The sequence below is a fragment of the Hypomesus nipponensis genome, chromosome 14 (genome assembly GCF_054491055.1).
Source record: "Hypomesus nipponensis isolate SF chromosome 14, ASM5449105v1, whole genome shotgun sequence".
Taxonomy (NCBI): Eukaryota; Metazoa; Chordata; class Actinopteri; order Osmeriformes; family Osmeridae; genus Hypomesus; species Hypomesus nipponensis.
The window spans coordinates 4243356-4264378 of NC_140374.1; the positions used below are offsets into that span (position 1 = coordinate 4243356).

General features: G+C 41.7%; 1 protein-coding gene and 1 long non-coding RNA gene across 3 annotated transcripts in view; one reads left to right on the forward strand and one right to left on the reverse strand.

The window, feature by feature from the left end:
• LOC146258293 (uncharacterized) overlaps window positions 1-1802 on the forward strand; it is a 6322-nt gene extending 4520 nt beyond the window's left edge. The window contains exons 10-12 of the mRNA XM_084671424.1: window positions 427-522; window positions 894-1004; window positions 1319-1802. Of these exons, the coding sequence (XP_084527550.1) occupies window positions 427-522; window positions 894-1004; window positions 1319-1387 (276 nt within the window). The 3' untranslated portion in view covers window positions 1388-1802. The remainder of the gene's footprint in view (window positions 1-426; window positions 523-893; window positions 1005-1318) is intronic.
• LOC146258291 (uncharacterized) overlaps window positions 1-17912 on the reverse strand; it is a 27317-nt gene extending 9405 nt beyond the window's left edge. For both annotated transcript variants that reach the window (XR_014729660.1, XR_014729659.1), the window contains exons 1-2: window positions 17784-17912; window positions 4729-4832 (exon numbers count right to left, since the gene is read on the reverse strand). This is a non-coding gene — a long non-coding RNA (uncharacterized LOC146258291). The remainder of the gene's footprint in view (window positions 1-4728; window positions 4833-17783) is intronic.
• Window positions 17913-21023: the final 3111 nt, after the last annotated feature.

Consider the following 21023-nt stretch of genomic DNA (forward strand, 5'->3'; position numbering starts at 1 on the left):
GAGGGAAAGCTTTACATTTAGATTTAGTCATTTAGCAGACGCTCTTATCCAGAGCGACTTACAGTAAGTACAGGGACATTCCCCTAAGGCCAGTAGGGTGAAGTGCCTTGCCCAAGGACAAAACATCTTTGGGCACTGCCAGGAATCGAACTGGCAACCTTCAGATTACTAGCCCGATTCCCTAACCGCTCAGCCACCTGACTCCCGTCTCCAAAGCTTTATTCTTTGTCACACGTTGTGTTTGAGGAAAGCATAATAATGTGAATATGAAAGGCAATGCACCCAGAGACACACTAGTCTTCTGTATGTTATTACAATTTAGCAAAAGTTTGATTATTTTTACTTTTCAGTTCACATTGAGTCAGGAAATAGCAAACCAAGTTTGACCCTGGCTGCAGTTCATGTTTTTTTGTAATGTTCCCTCAGGGTCAATGTTTTGTAGCGATAAACCCAGCAAACTTTGCTCCGGGGTTCAACAGCAGACTGTCTGATATGCTTTCCCTTCACCGAACACTGGAGCCAGTGAGTAGGACATACCATATTATATGCCAAATATATTTGTATTTAAGTTATATGTGATTATTTCATTTTTACTTTATTGATATACAAAGATACTGAAAATGGTTGATTAAACTTCATACATTTCTCAGTGAACCAACAATACTGTAGACTTAAAAGCATTTTAATTATTTAAAAAAATGAGTTAGACTCATATTTACGTTCTTTAAGCCAAGCAAATGTTAGCTAATAATAGTTATCCAAAATATACATTTATTTTATTTAAACCAAAATGAAGTTCTAAGAAAGACAGTTTAACGTTTTTAACACAGTATAAATAATGCCCCCTGTGAATGTCACTTTATAATGTTATGTGGATGTTTGTTTGGAATAAGGCTAAGCCAGGCATGGTGGTGTCCACCCCAGGGGACCCCGAGAGAATCCACATCAGCAAGTGTGAGGAGCTGGGGGGGATTCCATACCACATTAATGTGGTCAAATTTATGGTACGGACACTTGCTTCTCTATTTTCCTCTACTCACGCTTCTCCTCTCTCTCCTTACTCTACTCACATTTATTCTTTTCCTTTTCTCAACCATTCTTACAGTACTCAATGGTGGTTTTAGGTTAAGTATAAGTTATGTAATGTACAGAAAAATGTGTTTCTTTTCCTCACTGTTTTTCTAAGGCAACACTCAACCTATACAACTCCACACCAGCACTGTTTAGATACTTCTCCCTTTCCTACACATTCAAGCTTTACATTTCAGTTGCATGTACAAGCCAACTTTACTAACTAAACTGTTTCCTTTTTTTCCAGAATGATTGTGCAAAGAAAATCAGAGTAGAGCCCCTTTTGCCGTGTGATAGGCTGATCTCTGATACCTAATTCGTCAAATAAAACTTTATTTCAACATGACCACACGTTTACAAAACCATGGAAAAAAGTCAAGTACAAGTGAGCAATTACATTTCATCAGCTATGATTGCTTGACCAAAGTTAGTGTGCTCTATTGATCCATGCAAAACATTGTACACTCATAAACAATTTTGTTTATGGTCTAATTGCTAATCACATTTTCGCATTAGTTTTTGTTTTGTGAAAGGGATGTTACTAATTCTAGAGTTGATCTTTTTAAACAGCACATTTTGGAAAGACAGGTTTTTGAAATGAAACTTTTTGCAGTTACAGAGTGCATGTCATCTTATGTAAGTGTATTATTGTCAAACAATATAGACTTAACTTAACAAATGTTTTATAGTATATGAAGACATACATTAAATTGCTTATTCAAATCATCAAACACTCAGCCTTGTTTTATTTCCTTTGTTACATTTACAGATATATATTATGCACTATATATCCTATAAAAAATACCTATGGTATTATAGGATACGGCAAGGACACTAGGTGGCGACACATGATCAGACATCAGAGTTTTGAGGAGGGGGGCATGGTAAATGGTGTCTTTTAGTCCTGTGGGGCTGTACACTTAAGCATGGTGGTAAGATACTGGGCATTCTCTTCCACCTCTTTACTGATAGTGCAATGTGTATTAGTAGGAATAAACATTCCTGATTCGTGGATTGGGCGACTTGTTAGCCGTTTTTGTTAAGATTTCATCAGATCTTGTTTGTGTTATTTTGGTATCTTCTTGATCTACATTTAGTTCATAGTATTGTGATGGAAACAAATAATTTACACATTGGATGAACCTTTGTGATGAATTTTCAGACAGTGTTTGAATGTTTATTCCTATTTTTTTATTATGTTATCACTTTAAAAGAGATTCAGAGAGAAAGTAAAAAATGGTGATGTCAATCCCTATTTTATCCTAAACCACTTCAAGTGAACATTCTCAATGCATGAGAAAACATTCTACTGCAGTTCTACTACTCTGAACATTCTAATTATAACTGAACAGAATAGGAACAACAGTTTGTGTGTATGTGTTTGTGATTACCCTCCATAGAAAAACAGCCATTATTGTTTCTGTCTGTATGTTGCATTTTAGTCCAACTCGAACTAGCAAGCTAAAGAGAGTGAGAGAAAGAGATGGTGACCAGAAGAGACAGATGCTCGGAGCCCTAATTCCCCCAGAAAGCGCTCTAGCGCTGGGCCCTGGACGTACCATTTGCACTTGGCCTAGCAGAAACAAAAGAAAAGAAATCAAAAGATCAATGCAGCTCGAGTCAGAGGAGGCGAAAGGCCAATGTGGGGAAGGACGAGGTATGCGTGGAGATTAGGACAAGCCCTTTGAGAGGAAGAAGTGTGACAGCTAATGCAGCGACCAGGGGCGAGGTGGCGTATCAAAGGATTATGGGCTGATTCTGTATGCTCATTAGGGGGACATGAAGCGGCCTGGTGTGTGTGTATGTGTGTGTGTGTGTGAGAGTGTGTGTGTGTGTGTGTTGGGGGGGTTAATCTGCTTGTATGTTGGCTTTGGGCCCCAGTGTTTATTAGAGAGGTTCTTCTAAAGCAGATAGCAGGGGTGCAGACCAAAGCCAGGTGTCTTTTGTGCCACTGAGGGGAAGTGATGGGCTGTGTGTGTGTGTGTGTGTCTGTGCGTGTATGTGCCAGGGGGGCAATAGGAGAATTGGGGGTGAATAGGGGGGTAGGGGGAAGGGTACTGTATGTGTGTGTCCAATGAGAGTGTGGAGAGTGTGTGATTCCCCACATCCAGGCTGGATGCAGGATGCTGAGCCTTACTCACACAGGAAGCCGTCCAGGACTGGGTGTGAGAGATCACAGACTCAGCGAGCTGTCTGAGATGCCTTAGGCCTGCACACATGCTTTAGGCCTTCTGTCACTCTAGAGTAGACAGTCAGGCTTCAGAATAACTGGAAAGCAGTCTTCAGCTGGACCACACACATCTCACCGTGGGGGTGTCCACTGGTCTTAACACTGGTGACTACCACCAGGCCAGGCGTCACTGCCTTCGTTAGTGTGTGTCGGTACGAACGGCACTCATGCAGCTGTCCTACTTTGATACCTCAGCTCGTTGTTTTAACTTTTTTTTTTTTTTTTTTTTTTACTCTCACATACCCTTTTTACCTGTCAATGGACTCTCTCAGTGATAAAGCCTGTTATTGCTCTCTCTTCTAAATATAGATGTAAAAGACAGTCACACTTTTTTTTTCTTCCTAATTTGAAATATATCTATCCTTTGGAAATCTGTATACAGTATCTTTCATTAATTTCGCAGATGCTTTTATCCAAATCAACATTCAAATTGCATGTCAACTGAGCTGGTGTAACAACAATAAAGACACGGCTCATTCAAACATGAGTAGTTCCCCGCACTTACTTATTTTGTGAGAATTTATATCACCACCTATGCGTATTGAATATTGACACAATAGTTTAATATTGTAGTGCAAATTTTTGCTTGGTCTTAAAGAATCATCTGAAAAATGTTGCCAGTTCTTTGTCTCAATGGCAAACAGTGAATGGATTATGACGTGACACCCCGTCCTTTACAAACACATAAGGTGACTGTGCTAAGTCCTGTTCGAAAGTGACAGAATGTTTCATTTTCACAGCCCTTCAGAGTTTTTGCCATGCAGTGGTCTGTTTATGTGATGTTGACATTAAAAAAATCTCATTTAGCAGACGTTTTTTTCTAAAGAGACCTGCTAATAGTGCATATAGTGAGCGCGGCAGAGACCACCTATCGGTGTGTCCAGCCCGTTGGTCAGCGTCCTGCAGAAAGAGAGGTTTCAGTCCTGCCGCCATCAAAGCAGACCACTATCTGTTTCTGTTGATTGCAGTCTGTGTGGGGGGCCTTGGCCTTAACAGAGGTAACGACCCCTATCTTTGTGTTAGACCATCTTTTTAAGTGCATGTGAGGTACTAATCACACTTATGCAGCTGTTGTTCTGCTAAGTGGACTTTGATACCTTTATATTGTAATCAGGGTTTTTTATCACTTCCCTTCTTTTCTAGTTTATTGGATCTGTATCTCTTCTTTGTCTTTGATTGCCCTTTCACTTAATCCCTCATGCAATTTACCTCTGTATTCCTGTCTCTTCTTCACAATATTAAAATACTCTGTTCATAATGTTTTGACAAACAACATAAGTCTTCTAAGGAACCGTGTCCATCGTGGATTATGTACGTATGCTTGTTGAATGATGAAGATACGTTTGTAAAAAGGCGCATTGACTTTTGTCAAAGGCCACCAAGAAGTAAGTGAGGTGAAGTGAAGATGGTTGTTGTAGAAATGTCACCTGATTACGGGAAATGACACTTCCAGGAGGTGTTGGCAGGACGTTCACTTCACACACCGGGGCCAGGAGGTCCTCTGAACAGGGTGCTGGAATCCTGCTGAGACCTGTTAGTAGGGAACACCATTGAATACTGGTTCACTTAGCTAGATAGATGGGTGGGCAAGGCTGGCTGTCATGTGCTCATTTGAATTCAAATACACCATATTTGACTATCTCTGATAGCAAGTAATAGAGTAATTAAGTAGAATATCCACAGTATTTACAGCTCCTGTTCAGGGATTGTTAATTATTTAGGATTCTGTGTCATTGTTGCTCTTTTGGAGATGAATTTTACTGTAAATGTTGTAAATCTATTATAAATGCTAAGTGTTTTTGTTTACTAAATTAACAATTATTTGTATATAAAAAAGTGTTGAACGGAGTAATTTGAACCCATGATAAGATTAGAGATCCAATTTAATCAAACTCTGAATCTGGATTTCAGGAGAGGTCCTATATGGCAATTATTCACTTACCATCAATGAGAGAAAACTACTTTGAACAATGAATATAGTTTTACTATTCTAAAAAAATAAAATAAACAGAAAACAAAGTTTGAATGCTGTTTTGACAGTGACAGTTTGACATCAGTGTAATTGTCATTAAATGTATGAGCTTTCCAAATTCAGATCAGTCATGGAAACCTTTTGATCGTTCAAGCTGAACCAAACAATAAAACTGATCATCATCCCTTTTTTATTTTGCTCGATTGATTAGAAAACCTGGTAATTATTGTCTATTTGTACTTCTGTTGATTTCAACAGTACTCTTAGGTAAGAAAACCTTCAACATTATTATTAATTATGTGGACCCATGGCCCAACCCCCAAGGCAGGCAGACACACGCACACAAACACACACACACACACACACTGCCAGCTGCCATGCAGGGCATTTCTGACTGCGGATGCGAGAGTGGTGGGCGACAGGTGACAGAATGAGAGCACAGATCACCTTTCCCAGGAGTCACTGTTTGTTTAGCAGCCCCCTCTCCCACATGCACACTCACACACACACACACACACTCACACTCACACACACACACACACACACACACACACACACACACACACACACACACACACACACCCACACACACACACACACACACACACACACCACCACCCCAGAAGAGCATCATGTAATGCTGAGCGTGACACATTTGGGGCTCCCTTGGCAGTGCGCAGTGTCATACACAAGAGACTGGGAACAAGAGTTTGCCTTAAAAAGTGTTTTCTCTATATTCGCACATGACATCAGCGCAAGACTCGGCGGAAGTTTAATAAATGATACCTAGCAATAGAGTCTGAAGAAAGATTGTGGTGTTAAGAATTGTTTTTGTTTGTGTGTGTGTGAGAGAGAGAGAGAGATAACATTTGTGTGTATAGAAAGTTACTGTAAGGTGATGAAGATGAGGAGGCCTGAAGACGTTCATAGACGCACATTACAACTAGACATTGTGTGATGCAAAGTTAAAAGAGGGATGTTGGACATTTTGTTATCCTATGTGTTAGCTATGTGTTTGGTCTGGGGTCAGACTGAATAATTTAGCTCACACAGTGAGACAGCGTAACCCCCCCCCCCCACTTATCCAATCTTCTCTCTCTTCCCCATAGCCACTGCTGCGTGAGAGAGCAGGACAGCTGGTGCTATGTCCGTCTGCAGGGTGGCTGGGAAAGACCCTGGTCCTGTAGACTCAGGATGGTCTTACATATGCTTCACCGCCCTGCAGCCACCATCAGCTGGGAGTGGGTGGGGGTGACGGGGGTGGGGGGGGTGGGGGGGGTGGGGGGGGTGGGGGAGGACAGCTGGTCAGTGCCGATGGGGCTTTTGCTTTACACTGACCTTGCACAGGCTATGACATCACTGTGGTGACAGGGCAGAGGGAAGCCCCCGTGCAGTTTGCATCGCACACCAACGTGCAGCCAGAGAGTTATAAGGAAGCGGTTTTGTGAAGTTACAGTAACTGATGATGCTGGAACATGCGCTGGCCTGGGTGCTCACAGTTTAGTGACCGATCAACAGATGATGACAAGACGAATCATTGTTGTCTTAGTTTGATGATATGGTGCAACACTGGACAGATTTAGATTAGAGTTTCAGCCAACTCTAAAAGCTTTAAAACATATGAATATGAACGTTGTGTGCCTGTAGGAATTAAGAAAAATCCAGACAGAGGAAACTTAATTAAATCTCTGTGGCTGGTGGGCTGGTAGCATGGTAGTAATTACATGCTGGTCAAGGTTTACTATTCGTCACAGAAACAAGGCTTCATTGAGCACAACTTGGGCAAAGCGTTTCATGTAGGAATGACCAGCCATTTCAGGCTCTTGTGTTAATTAAAAGTAGGCCAGGCATGGGAAGGGGAGTTGGAATGGGGATATCAGGGGGTGGGGTTATCAGTTTAACAAACAGAAGTCGAAGGGAACACAAAGAAAAAGAGGGTGGGGAGTCAAAGCCATGGTTCCTTTGTCCTCACAAGTCAGCCTGTTCAAGTGGTGAGGGGGTTGGGGGTCCTCTACGTGATCTCTGGCCAAAATGTTCTGATTAGATTCCAGTGGGAGCCATGGAGACCGTCTCAAGTGAGAACAAATATCGTCTTGCTTGATCATGTTTGAGGATGTTGAAATGGTGAAATGGCAAGTTGTGAGACTGTTGGTCTTATAGTGACATTATGACCAATGACTGTGAAAAGTCATTGTGTTTTATTGAATCCTTGATTTGCTGAAACAACTGTTTGTGGAGTGGGAGAGGAAAAAGGGGGGTGCAGGGGAGGTTGTAGAGGGAATATCTGTCCATCTGCTTGGAAAATTAAGCGTGATCAGTCCATTCGTACTGTCACCCATCTTGGGTTTCTGCTAAGTGGTCAAAGCCATCTGCTTCAATGTAAAGGTCAGAGTAACTATTGACACACTACTGACCTCATAAATTGCTTAAATGCTAATGAAGGTTAATCAACCAGTTAGATGTGTTTTAATTGCCTCAGGCAAATTTTGGGCGCATTGATTAATTGATTATTCCCATAGTGCCACTGAACAGGAAATAGCCGCTCTGTTGATTGTGGGATTAAATAGAACAATAGATGACAGATGAATGACAGAAACACAGTGGCTTTGGGCAGCTGTTGTCATGTTTGCATTGTAAACTGTAATTATGAAACAAGCTAAGCATATTGTTGAACTTAATGTTCCATATTGTTTTGTCTGACTGGCTTCTGAAATGCTACAAATGAGAGGTGATGTTCAGTCAAAAAAGGTTCCTGGTTTTCCATTTAAAGTCAACAGACATGTTACTTTATTAGCAAATTAACAATTAATAATTATATTTAGTCTCGTGTCACCGTGTTGCTCTATTCTGTTTGAATCTAGAAAGCAAGTCATTATAAAGAGCTCGTAAGCATTTCATAAATGTATTTAAGTTGTACATAAATTGACAAGCAGCATTTCTGGAGTATCATACAGTTTCCAAAGCTTTCACTTCAATTTCCTTTTATCAGATGAACTTCTGAAGGTCTACTTATTTATGTAATGTGATCATTGTTTCGCACAATGCCTACTAGAAAAATAAACTCTAAATTTTGGCTGTCAATAAGTCTTTAATAATTTATTAGCATTAATTTATGCAAAGCTTTTTTCAAAATTATGAAATACAATAATACATTTTGAGGATTTGAGTAATCTCATGTGGGAACATATCCTTCAGTCCAGTGTGTCAGGTGTCCTCGATTCCGAACTATGACCAATCTCTGTGTCATCCAACACTGTACCTGTCCTGAGACTCTCTAAACCAATTATAGAATTTACTGATATAATCTTAGACATGTTATTATAAATAAAGGTATTACTGTGATGCCAGCACACTAGAATTTCATTCTGGCTCTCAAAAATGTCAGTCAATACTTTCTATTTAATATGGGTAGGCTGACAAAACCTTTTGCCATGCATAGGGTTATACTTTGGTTTTAAAATCATGTGCTTTGGGTTAGGTTTAGCACAGGAGTTCGGGTTGCACTTTAATAGGATCAAGCTTGTCAGCCTTTGGTTACAAGCATAATGCTTTCACAGCCTGTCTCACTTTTGCTCTTTTATGCTTTACTCTTTGCTCTGTTTTTTTGCACCCCCAAAAAGCTTTGTTGTTTTAGTTTAGCATATTTAGTTTACCCTAATGCAGCATAACACTCAGCCCAATTCACTGATTATTACCACTTTGTTTCAATGACATCATTGCCCAGTAGGGGACAGTCTTGGCATAGTTGTTCTTTGCTATCTTAAACATTGCTAAGGTAACCTGGTAACTTTTACCAGTCCACTTCACTTTTCTCTTCTTTCTGACCTTCAATGATCTCCTTTCAATTCAAATAGATTCAGCCACATCTTGGCACACATTTTCATGCAGACCAAGCATTAAGAAGCGCACAGTCATGTTGGTGTCCAACATCACAGAAAAGGTGGTAAAACTGTGTTTTTTTCCTGATCATTCGTAAGTATAAGCATTTCATATTAATTATAAAAGCCTTTAGACCAGCCAGGTGTCCTTCAACACAAAAGGCTCTCCTAGATGACACAAACTTTCACCAACTTGCCCACCACTGCTTCAGTCCACCCCACCTCACCATAGCGCCCCAGACCAATACCGGCATTTCAGGTTACAGCCACGCCCATCTTCCACAGATCTTTGTCTGGCAGTTTGACAGTAGTGGTATAGTAGGAACAATGGAATGCCCACTCTGTCTGAACAGTGGTTGTTTGTTTTAGAGGGTTTGAGAACAGTGCAGATGTAATGTGGGTCATTTCCTGTGTGTGTGTCCGTGTGTCTGATAACACATACACACACATAAACACACCACCATTGGGATGCAGTTGCCCTGGAGCTTCTGAATTCGAGTGAATTAAGTGTGTGTGTCCCCCCCCCTGTCTACTCCTTTAGGGGCCAGTGCTGTTATCTGTGGTGAGATAACTATAGTGAGAGTTGGGGGAAGGCGTGCAAGGAGCAAAATGAAGGTTTCTGTCTGAAACAAATTGTTGACTGGGGTGATGTTTGAGTGCTGAATATATTTATCAAGATGTGTCAGGCTTGAATTCCTCTTTTTTTCCTCACTTTTCCACATGTGTTGTCTTCGTCTTCTGGTTCACTTTATTATTTGTCTCATACTGTATAGCTTCAAAGCTTCGCCTTGTATTGTCCTTTTTTTACAAGAAATGTCACAAAAGGCTTTCTAAGTTTAAAACAATTATCAACATCTAAGTTTCAAACTTCACAATACTATAAGATCAGTAACAAAAACATGCGTTGTCTGTCAAAACAATAAACATTTTAATTGAATTTTAAGTATTAAGGATTCCTTCGTGTCATGAAAGTTATTGTCTTTGGTATCTGCTGAGGATATTTTAAGGACATCCTGAACATATACATGTTTGTACATATCAACACACCAACTCCCAAGTGGTCTACTATTAAGTGTGATATACAATGCCTACTCTCTAACACACACAGAAAATACAAATAAACCTTGTATTCCCCCTCCCCCTTGTAGTAAGATTAATCATACTTACTGTCATTCACCCCACCCCATGTGCACACAACGGAACATCCACTGTGTGTATCAGGTGTTATGCCCTCCTCTAGAAGGATGACTAATCTCAGTGTTTCACAACATCAGTGTCATCCAGCTCTGTCTGCCTTTCCAGACCATCCACTAAATTTCATGACAGGGTCTCATTTTAAAGATATATTACTGACCTTTATTGGACAGAGACACTACCGGGTGAGCCACTAGGGGCAACACCACTGATCTTTTCACATGTTATTAGTAGCATATTAACATGCTGACATTATTACGGGAACAAATCAATTTATTATTTTAGTATTATCTATGGTGGCATTCTGTTGACTCACATTACATGTTTCTAAATACATAAGGGGCCACTGTTGCAGTATCCAGACAGATAGTACGCAGACTAAAGAAAGTTCAATTTCCCCTTTGGGTAGACTTAATCCATTCAAGCAACAAATAAGTCATGCCTAGCTCCCTGAGATTTTCTCTTTCTGAGTTTCTCTTGTTCTGGTTGAAAACATGTATCCGCACCAATCCCAAACCCAGTTACCGGCCTCACTTAAACTGTCTGACTGATGTGGGCCCTAGTCCCAAAAACACAATTAACAAAATAACTACTGATAATAATAATGAAATGGTGAAATGGTTTCTACATGATCAACAAGCACATTTTTGAGAGTTGTATCATGGTTTCTGCTCTGTTTGCTTTTTTGTTGTTGTTAAATGTTTCCAACTTAGTGTGTCAGAGGATTTTCAGTCTTTTTTCCGAATGTCTGGACTGTCAGTGCACACCCACATTATTGAGTTCAGTTCTTCTGTAGTCAATGGATGTTTGGTTTAACGTTTGTCTGTCTGATGTGTGCTGGTAGTGTTATTACACCACATCACATTTGAGGATGTGGTGTAGTTTTGGCCTATGCGCACTGGCTGTTCACCTACGTGCTATAAAGTTTAAACACTGTTTATATATATCCTATTAGAAGGGCAGCCTCTTGAAATGTTTATTGATACTTCATTCATACAGGGTAATTCAGTTGATGTCAAGGCTTACTAAAGTGTAAAACAATGGGGAAGAAGTGAAAAAATATTTTTGGTATGAAAGGCAGATACATTGTGTACAAAACATGGTCTTCAGGGCTGGAAAAACATTGGTGGGATAAATCCCAATTCTTGTTGTTGTCTGTTGATTGGTGGAACCAGGGTATGGAGAATACTATGTAAGCACATGTATCCATCATGACGTGTCAACATTGCAAGCTGTTGGTGGAGGTGGGTTTTTTGTGGAACACCTCTTGACAACAGTGGAGCAAGTTAGCGGTCATATATATAGGAGCATATATTGGATATATTGGAACATCTCTGCCAAGCAGATGCATCCCTTGATTCATTTACTAATGGATTTAGTTCAGCAGTACCCCATTTAGCAAGGTTAGGATTGTCCAGGAATGGTTCCATAAATAGGACAGGGAATTAATCTTGACGCAATGATCAGGCATCAGATAATCCTATTTAGCTTTTGGATGAGATGGAATAAACTATTCAGAGTAGAGATCCAGTACCAGCCAGCATGAGAAATAATTTCAGTGAAATGCTTTCCTTGTTGTCCATTTACAATAGCAGGTAAGCTACACTGTCTCGACTGAATCACACGCACACACACCAATGAGTCATGATGCAGCCTTGAGAAGCAATGCAATTACTTTCAATGGACTTCTTAAGAGATACACTGGGCATTACATCACCTCAATTGTGTGTGGGTTTTTGGAGGGAGTGGGGAATGTGTGACTGTGTGTTTGTGTGTGTGTGTGTTCATGCTCATGATTCACATCGAGGTTCGAGGCAATAAACAGTGACTCACGCGAACAGAAGACTTTCCAGACACTGGGCTGTCTTTTCCCGCCAAAACCTGTTTTCCCCTCCCCTGTCCACTCTACCCCTTCCCCCTCTCCTTCTCTGGCTGCGTCCCCTCCCCCACTGCTGGTAACTATGTCCTCACTGCTCTTTCTATCTCCTCCCACCTTTGACCCTGCGCTGTTGACTTAAGAGAGCTAAAGAAACCACAAAGTACTACTCACGCCTCTGGCACAAATATCTTTACGAGAGGAGGGGAGAGGTGAGAAATGCTGTAGATACACTTACTAGATGGCAAATATCTGTGACTTTTAGGACACCCCTTCAAACCATAACGCTGCGACACTGAGCAAACTTCAAAACACACTTCACACAAACACTCACCCTACACAGTGATTACACTGACTGTGTACAGAGTCTGCACACACACATAAAACTTGTTTAAAATTCCACTGAATAATGTTGACCCCCTTGGAGCATGTAATACGTACAAAATGTGTGTATGATGTCAGAAGCGTCTCAGAACTGATTCATAATTCCCACATAGGCTGACTGATGTGGCCACAGGACAAAACCAGCCTTTATCTAGCATGGGCCCAGCATTCTGAAGCTCCATTCCTGGCACGTGTTGTACTGTGGTAATACTATGGTATTCTGCTCATGTCATTTGTATCTATGAGTCGCTGCAAGAGCCTCTGAGAGGGCTGGAGGCAAACACGACTGTCACTCCAGCAGTGAGAAACTGAGCTGGGACAGACAAAGGAAAGCAGAGGTAAAGAGCAGGAGAGCGAAGGAGGGTAAAGAAAAGGAGGAAAAGTGAAGCGTTAAAATGAGAAGTAGAGGAAAGCACGAAAAAAGGTACAAAAAAAAGAGGTAAAGAGAAGGGGAGACTGAGTGTGAGAGGGGGAACTATTGAGGGAGGTGTATGTGTGTGTGTGTGTGTGTGTGTGTGTGTGTGGGGGGGGGGGGGGCATCAGAAGAGCCTCCTCTGCCATTCTTCAGTTTACTTCAGACAAAGAACCATTGTCCCTGTGGGCTCTGCACACGTCAACAATCGGTCTGAGTGACAACCTCAGGAGTTTGCAATGACAGCTTTGTTTCCCTGGACCCTTCCTGAGGGAGACAATGACACACAAATAGTGGATTTGATTGAGAGAGAGTTTAGCTTGGTCTTAGCCAGTGCAGAAATCGTAACTCTTGCTACCTTTTTGAGTTAGGCTGTGGGGAGTTTTTGAGCCGCGTTTAATGCCTGACAGCTTCCACATTCACTCATCGTGCGTTTCAGTTTTAGATCTTAATGGCTTGTGGCGTGAATTTGTCGACCTGTATGTGTAGTTTACACACCCAAGCCTTTTAGTCAAGGTAGAGTATGCGTTCCTTAAGATATGCACACGTGTGCTACGATATATCTGTGTGTTAAGGTGAGTGCAATCCAGCCCCCAATTCTCCAGAGACCGTCACCAAGAAAGCTGACCTCAGAGGCCATTTCACACCTATTTCTCTTTCCCCCACCTCCTGGCCAGCGTCTCCCCTGTCACCATGTGCCCCAGTGTAGTGCTGAAGCAAAAGCCTGGTCTGCAGGGCTATACCAGGCGGGGGGCATTGTGCAGGTGACAGCTGAGACTATGTTGCCTGGTCTCTTTTTCAGACTAGTCGGCAGGAAACCCCTCCGGAGGAAGATTAGAGGTGAAGTTTAAAGGAAATGAGAATTACCAGAGCTGCACTTTGAGAAAGATATTTAACACCATCTGAGAGGGACCCTCAAGCTCCCGCCCCTCTTTGAAGGGATTGGGAACAAAAAGGTGACCGCAGCATCCAATTGAAGCCGCTTCTCTTAGCCGCTGGCCAAGAGAAGGACAGAGGAAAATGGAGAGAGAGACAGAAGGATGTGTAGGGAGGGCAACAAAAAAAGAGAGATTCATTTAGAAATCAAGCACCACATGACTCTAATCCTGAAGGTATACACTCAGACCTCAACAGCTTGAAGACAGAAATCACACAAGCTTTCACAAGGAAAGCGTTGTGTTTGGTTTGTGTCTCCCCGGATTCCTTTTTCATTTTCAGCATTTCATGTACAGAATCATAATCTTGCAAGCCAAACAGTTTACGATACAAAATCTGTCAATACAAGGATTTTTTTTTAAACATTTCTGATTCCTAAATAGGTAATTGAACAAACTAACGCTGCAGTGTAAGTCTGTGTGTCTGTCCTTGTAGAGGTGTCTACAGTGTACGTCTGTGTGTCTGTCCTTGTAGAATGGGTATCTACAGTGTAAGTCTGTGTGTCTGTCCTTGTAGACTGGGTATCTACAGTGTAAGTGTGTGCAGGTCAAGCAGCATCCATGCTCAATTAAAAGAGCTTTGCTGTGTGTGTGCGACCAGTGCTTTTCCCCATGGTCAGACCTGGTCTAAAATCTGTCAGCCTTCAGTCACTACTGAGCAATAGAACATGGGCTTTGTCCCCACGCACCAACCCATTCTCCTCCATATTCATGCCACTGGGGCGGAATCTAACAACGTAGGCTTTGGAGAATTGCCTTACATTGGAAAAATGTCTAGTTTATTGTCTAGTGTCATGGGTGAACAATGTCTGGCCTCATCTGTGGGGCTCTGGAGGAGGTTGTCATTGGGCACCTTTGTGTATGTGTGTGCGTGAGTGAGTGCATGTGTATGCATGGGAATTGTACTCACTATGATGTAAACGACCATGCAGAAGGAGAGGCCTGAACAAGAGACTAAACTCTTTTTATGTTTATTGCATTTAATATTTATTGAATTTTAGATTTTCAGACAGTTGGATGCCTGTTTTTTTCAGATTAAGGCATTAACCAGCCAAGTATCAAGTGATGGATGAAACAATAAACAAGCTATTGACGCATTGCTAACATTTTAAATATTCCTACTGGCAATACCGTGGAATTAGTCTGGCTCCAGAATAAAATGTAAACTGAAAAAAAACAATTTCTCATACTAGGCCAAAGGGAAACGTCTATGTACCTGGAACAAGTCGGCATTGCTAAAATTGTTTCAGTAGTCATTGTATATACGAGGATAGTAGATTGGAAGTGACCAAAAGTGGCATTTATTCAAATACCATTTCACAAATATGACAGGCCCAGCAGAAATATGAAAAGAATGACACATGAAAACTAACAAAAGAAAATGGGAAAGAAAATGCAACAAAGTGACAAAAGAACTCGGAGAAAATAACAAAATAAACTTTTTTTGTATTGTAACACAGTAAAACACATATAAAACCTAACTTGTGGGTTAGAGTTTTCATTATTTAAGTATACAAGCCAATGTATAGACTTAAATTAAAGAATGAATGAAAGGAATCCAAGTTGTCCACAATACCTCTCCCTAACTGCAAAAGAGACAGATTATTTTACAGATAACCCCCTGTTAAGTAACCTAATTTAAATGACCCTGTGTCCATTGTGATGTCTAAATTCTATCACTGTGTAGCTAATGGGGTGGACAAGATAAGATTTGTAACCTTCCACAGAGAACTGTTTAACATATTTGTATTGTGCACCACAGTCCCTTGGCTCCAGCAGTTCTGGCTGACCGCAGTCACAAGGCAGATCATGGTGTTGCAGGAGACAGAGCGGTGTCGTGTTACGGACTCAAGAGAGAACAATGGAAACGCGCCTGAGTCAGCACAATCTCTCATTCTGTCTCACTTTTTGTTTCCTCGCTTTCCCTCCATAGCACGCCAACCAATCACAGCTCTTTCAGTTTGGCAACACACATACTCACATACTCAAACAAATACTCACACACACACACACACAATACTTTTTTTTTTATGAGCGTGAGCAGGGGAATATATCAAACACGGCTCGACTTCTTTATCTCTCTCTCCTACACTGCAGTGATAAAACATGGAACACAAACATGAAAATTAGACAATAAAACATAAGATCCTAATTGAATATAAACCATAACTCCTCCCCAGGCAAAACAACAACAGACATACACATACACACACAAACATCATACACGCCCCAAGACATCCTGTCAAGTCTGTTTGTCCCTGCTGACTTCCTGTTTCATGTGACCCTCCCCACTTATCGCTCCAGCCTCTAGTCTAGCTGAAGAGGCGCCCTATAGTGTGTGACACTTATAATGGGCCCCTTTGGTGTTCAGTGATTTGTGTATTAGACTGGCATAAACACCCTGGGGAGAAAGGAATCTGGGACACTGGAGTCACAGGACCCCAAGTCATGCTGGTTGTTCAACTTTTGACTTTACTTTGACTAGATCTTTGCTCAAAAGCTGCCTGCCAACTATTACAATATGCAATTACACACATTGTCAGAGTCTACGGGATTCATGGGGTTTAAGGAATGATTGCTCCTGTTTACTAAACAGAGGACGACAAATAATGACAAAGAACATTCTCATTCAATTGGTTGTTATGCACATTCCTCAAAACTGGCTTTTGATGGAAAATGTCCATTGCTCAGAACCTCAAACTCATCCATGCCAGCATGCAGTGACCAAAGTGTACCTGTTGTAATTGAATGATTGGATCATTTACTTGACCAATATTACTCTGTCCAAACATTGGCTTTGATGGTAGGAGCAGGAGCAAACGGCATGTCAGAAAGAGACAGCCAAAAGTGGTCATTGTTTGTCAAGGGATCGTTTCAGCTTGGCTACTGTGTCAATGGATTTGAATGTTTAACAGTAGATTAGAAGAGAAGATATGTTTGTTATGTGTAGTAACTTGTATGACGCTTTCAAGACAAATTGTGCTAAGAAGCAAAATGTTAAAGCAACATGCTAGAAGATGTTAGAAAGTATCCACCAAAATCAATCTCTAGTTTTGTCATGAAAGCCAGAGTGGAACAGTTGACAGACATGTAATCCTTACAAGTGGTCTTGTGTTCTTAAATGAGTCTCCTGTAGAAATACAAAGTTTGCATTCAGACTCTTAAGGTGTGTCAGCACCTTCTTATGTGTCAGGATATTAAGGCTCCGTGAAATGTACTTAATGCTGTTAATCCAGTCCTAACGGGTAGCTGATCCACATTATGTACTCTTATCACTAGATCACATAATGTAGCAGTAATGAATACCCCAAATCCTTGTCATAACAAGGAAGTCAAGTGTTTGACAGTTCAATCAGAGAAGAAAAGTGAAAATCAACAAAAATACATTAGGACTGAATACGCACCCCCCCCCCACACCCCCCCGTCCCCCCGTCTTCCCACTACAAGACTGAGCACATAATCAAAGCAGAACTCATACAGCATGTGCATGCATGTGTGAATGTGCACATTGTGCTGTAAGTAAAGACAAAACGTCTCTGACAGCTTGGAGAGGATGTGTGCTTTTAACATACTTTTTTCTCAGCCTGGTGACACTTTCTACATCTCTACACCACAGTTCTAACCAAATAATGACAGTTAGCTGTATACAGACACACAGACGAGTCAACAACACTTTGAGGTTACATTAACCACCACGCAACAACTCAGGCAATACCTATGGTAACTACATTGTAGGTGCACAGGAATGGCTAAAAAGTGTTGGAGGTATAAGTCGTTATAAAAGTCTAGGTTGCTAAGGGGCAGTGAAAGGTATTGTTAATATTCACTTACCCCTGGAAAGATCCTACTCCCCCATATCAAGTTTCACTTGTGTAACAACTTCTACAGCTACACTGTTATAAAGTGTAGTTGTACAGCAGTTCTTACAGAGTATTCCTGCTAAATGTACCACAGGTATTGCTATGTAGTTGCACGGTAGTTAATGTTATCTTAATGTAAAGTGTTGCCAAAAAGTTTCATGAAAGAGAAAGCAAGCTAGCTGAAAAAAGCAGACGCATGTTCGATCACTCGATCACTCACTCACATGTTCAGCAACTTTCAAAGAAGCACATAACAATGTTGAGTTTGATCGTGACTACACAGCTGAGTTCGTTTTCAGTGTTGTGTGTGTTTTCAACTGTTTGCTCAGGAGTGTGTCAGGAAAACAAGTCAGAGTTGGCGTGTTTGACAACGATTCCCCCTTTGCTCTTTGCAACCCTCTGGATCTGGATGAGTATCCTCCCGTCCCGTGTTTGTGTGTGCGCATGTGTGCCAGGCTCAGGCAGCACACTACACACTGGGTACACATTGACCAAGTGCCTTACATCCACAGAACAGACCCTACAGTGTGTGTCTACAGGAAGTGAGTGTGTGTGTGTCCTGCGGAGAGTTTGCACAGGTGTGTGGGGTGTGTTTGTAGTCTGTCTACAAGGCTGACCCTTTGCTTCATGTTGAAGGATACTTCCTCGGTCGGTCCAACACTTCCACTGACAGTAGGCACTTGTGCAGTAGGCCGTGCCGAATGCTTGGATCCTTGGAAGTTTTTTTCGTTTGATTTTTGTGTGAATCACAGTGCACACAGTACCAAGATGAGTAAGTGGCCCCATTCGACTGGAAAACACAACAGCCCCAGCTGTGAGCACTATTCGTTTCAGCCAGTTACAGTGTCACTGTATAGTTTGCATGCTTTGACTAGTGCAGTATAAAACCTTCCGGCCTCCAAACTTCCTTGGACTAAATGTTAAATGCTGTTGAGTCAACTCTCTCAATCTCAACCCTGTGTTTTATCAGAGCAACAAGTTGTGTTTGCACACAGTTGGTGTTGTTGTTTTAGTAGGCCAAATTGACAGACAATCTGTCCGGACAACACTAGACACAATGCCAGTTGACAGGCCACACACATACAATCACACAGAACTCCACAGCTGGGTGGTCATTTAGGAGTCACGAGGGTAATTAGTCCTGTTTGGGGGTTTCTACTTGTGGACTTGCACAGATACACATGTTTATGGTCATCGTTTGTATCAGGGATTGTTTCATTGACATCTGTCTTTCTCTGAGGAAGCTCTCGTGGTTTTCAGTTCAAGACATGTACAAATGTCACTTTATGGAAAGGCGTTGCTATATTTAAATTGTTCTGAAGAATACAATTTTTGTATTTACCTTGAGGGATGTGCTAATGCAGATAAATCAGCATGCTACCTGAAAAATGTGTGTCAGATAGAGTCTGTGCCTTACCACAGGGTACAATGCTGTATCTCTCTCTCTCTCTCTCTCTCTCTCTCTCTCTCTCTCTCTCTCTCTCTCTCTCTCTCTCTCTCTCTCTCTCTCTCTCTCTCCTGCCTTTCCTGTCAACCTGCCCTAGGCTCTCATCTAACAATCAGCATGTAAACAGCTATGCATTTTCACTGAAGCACAAATATAACGAGTCTTCAATGTACACAATCGTTAAAACTCGACCTCTTAAGCCCATGTCCAAACACCGTGAAGAAACACCTCATGTCATCTCAGTATTTAAAGCAACTGCGTGACCTCAGACACCGATGTGAGTTAGCGTCTTTGTCTCAGAGTCTGACAGATCAAGGGGCCCTCATCACACAGTCAAACGTCACATGTGTCTGTGGCCAGAGGGCTGTCTGTGAGGTTAGAGTGGGGGTGGTTGGTGGTGGGGAGAGGGGCATCGTAGGCCAGTCAGGTTAAGGCCAGGTGTGTGTTTCTAGTGCCTTGGCTGTGTTCACATTAAGTAGTAGTAGTGGCCTTACTGAGGCAACAGGATCAAATGAGTTTATGAGTGTAAGTAAATCTTATAATTGTTAGATTAGTGGCTGGGCAAAGACTGGAAGGAGAAAAAACTCAGGTGTGTCCCAAAGCCACGCATATTGGTTTGACTTCACACAATCAAATACAGTTCCCATTCATACAGGATGTAAGAAGCCTTAGAGTCTCCAGCATAAAAGTTTTGAAAGTATTGGTATCACAACACCTTGGGAACCACAGCTGTCATTCACATCTTGCCTGTTCACAAAAGCGCCACTGACACTGGGAACAATGTTTTTTGAAGGGTGTTGTTTTTCCATTATTTCTCTTTCCTATGGGTATGTGGGGTAATGCTGCTCGCCTGCCGGCCAAGACACAAAGAGTGAGGGTGGATGGGTTACCCTGTTCTCAGCTCAACGCACTGAGACTGTGTGTGAGGGTATGTGTGTATGACATGGTTCCATACACCATATGGTCATCAACATCAAGGTTTCAACGCCTGTTTGAAAACCCCCCAAGAAGAGTGTTGGCAGTTGTAGCATCAAAGTGGCGACTAACCCCATGTTAATGCTTATGATTTTGGAATCAGTAGTTCTACACGCAGGGGTCTGTATACTGACCTCTCTCTCTCTCTCTCTCTCTCTCTCTCTCTCTCTCTCTCTCTCTCTCTCTCTCTCTCTCTCTCTCTCTCTCTCTCTCTCTCTCTCTCTCTCTCTCTCTCTCTCTCTCTCTCTCTCTCTCTCTCTCTCTCTCTCTCTCTCTCTCTCTCTCTCTCTCTCTCTTACAGTAAGTCTCTTAATAAACAGTCCAACGTGCTTGAGAACGTTGACAGGACCTGTCCCAGTGGGGCTGACCTCACTTTTGCCTGTGGGAAATCATTTGTTTCGCGCCCCCTTTCTTTCTCTCCATCTCTATACAGGGGGATGCATTAACCTATGTAACCCTAACGCTCCTCTTGGATTTCACCATTTACTAGTCCTATGAGATTATATCCAACTTTCTCAACAAGACTCAAGATACATACCCCTTTCTTCAAAACCAATGGAAGAGACACAGCTGATTATATGGGAGTACGTGTTCCTGTCGACACTGAAGATTGTGCTTGTATAAAGCATTATATGAATCAATCTTAGAAAGAGGAGATCGAATCGAGGTGCACAGGACTCACTCGTTCCTTGTCTGCCTCAGATGCAAGAAGAAGTCACACACACACACACACACACACACACACACATGCTTTCCCCAGAAAAAGCATGAACATCTGACACTCTATCC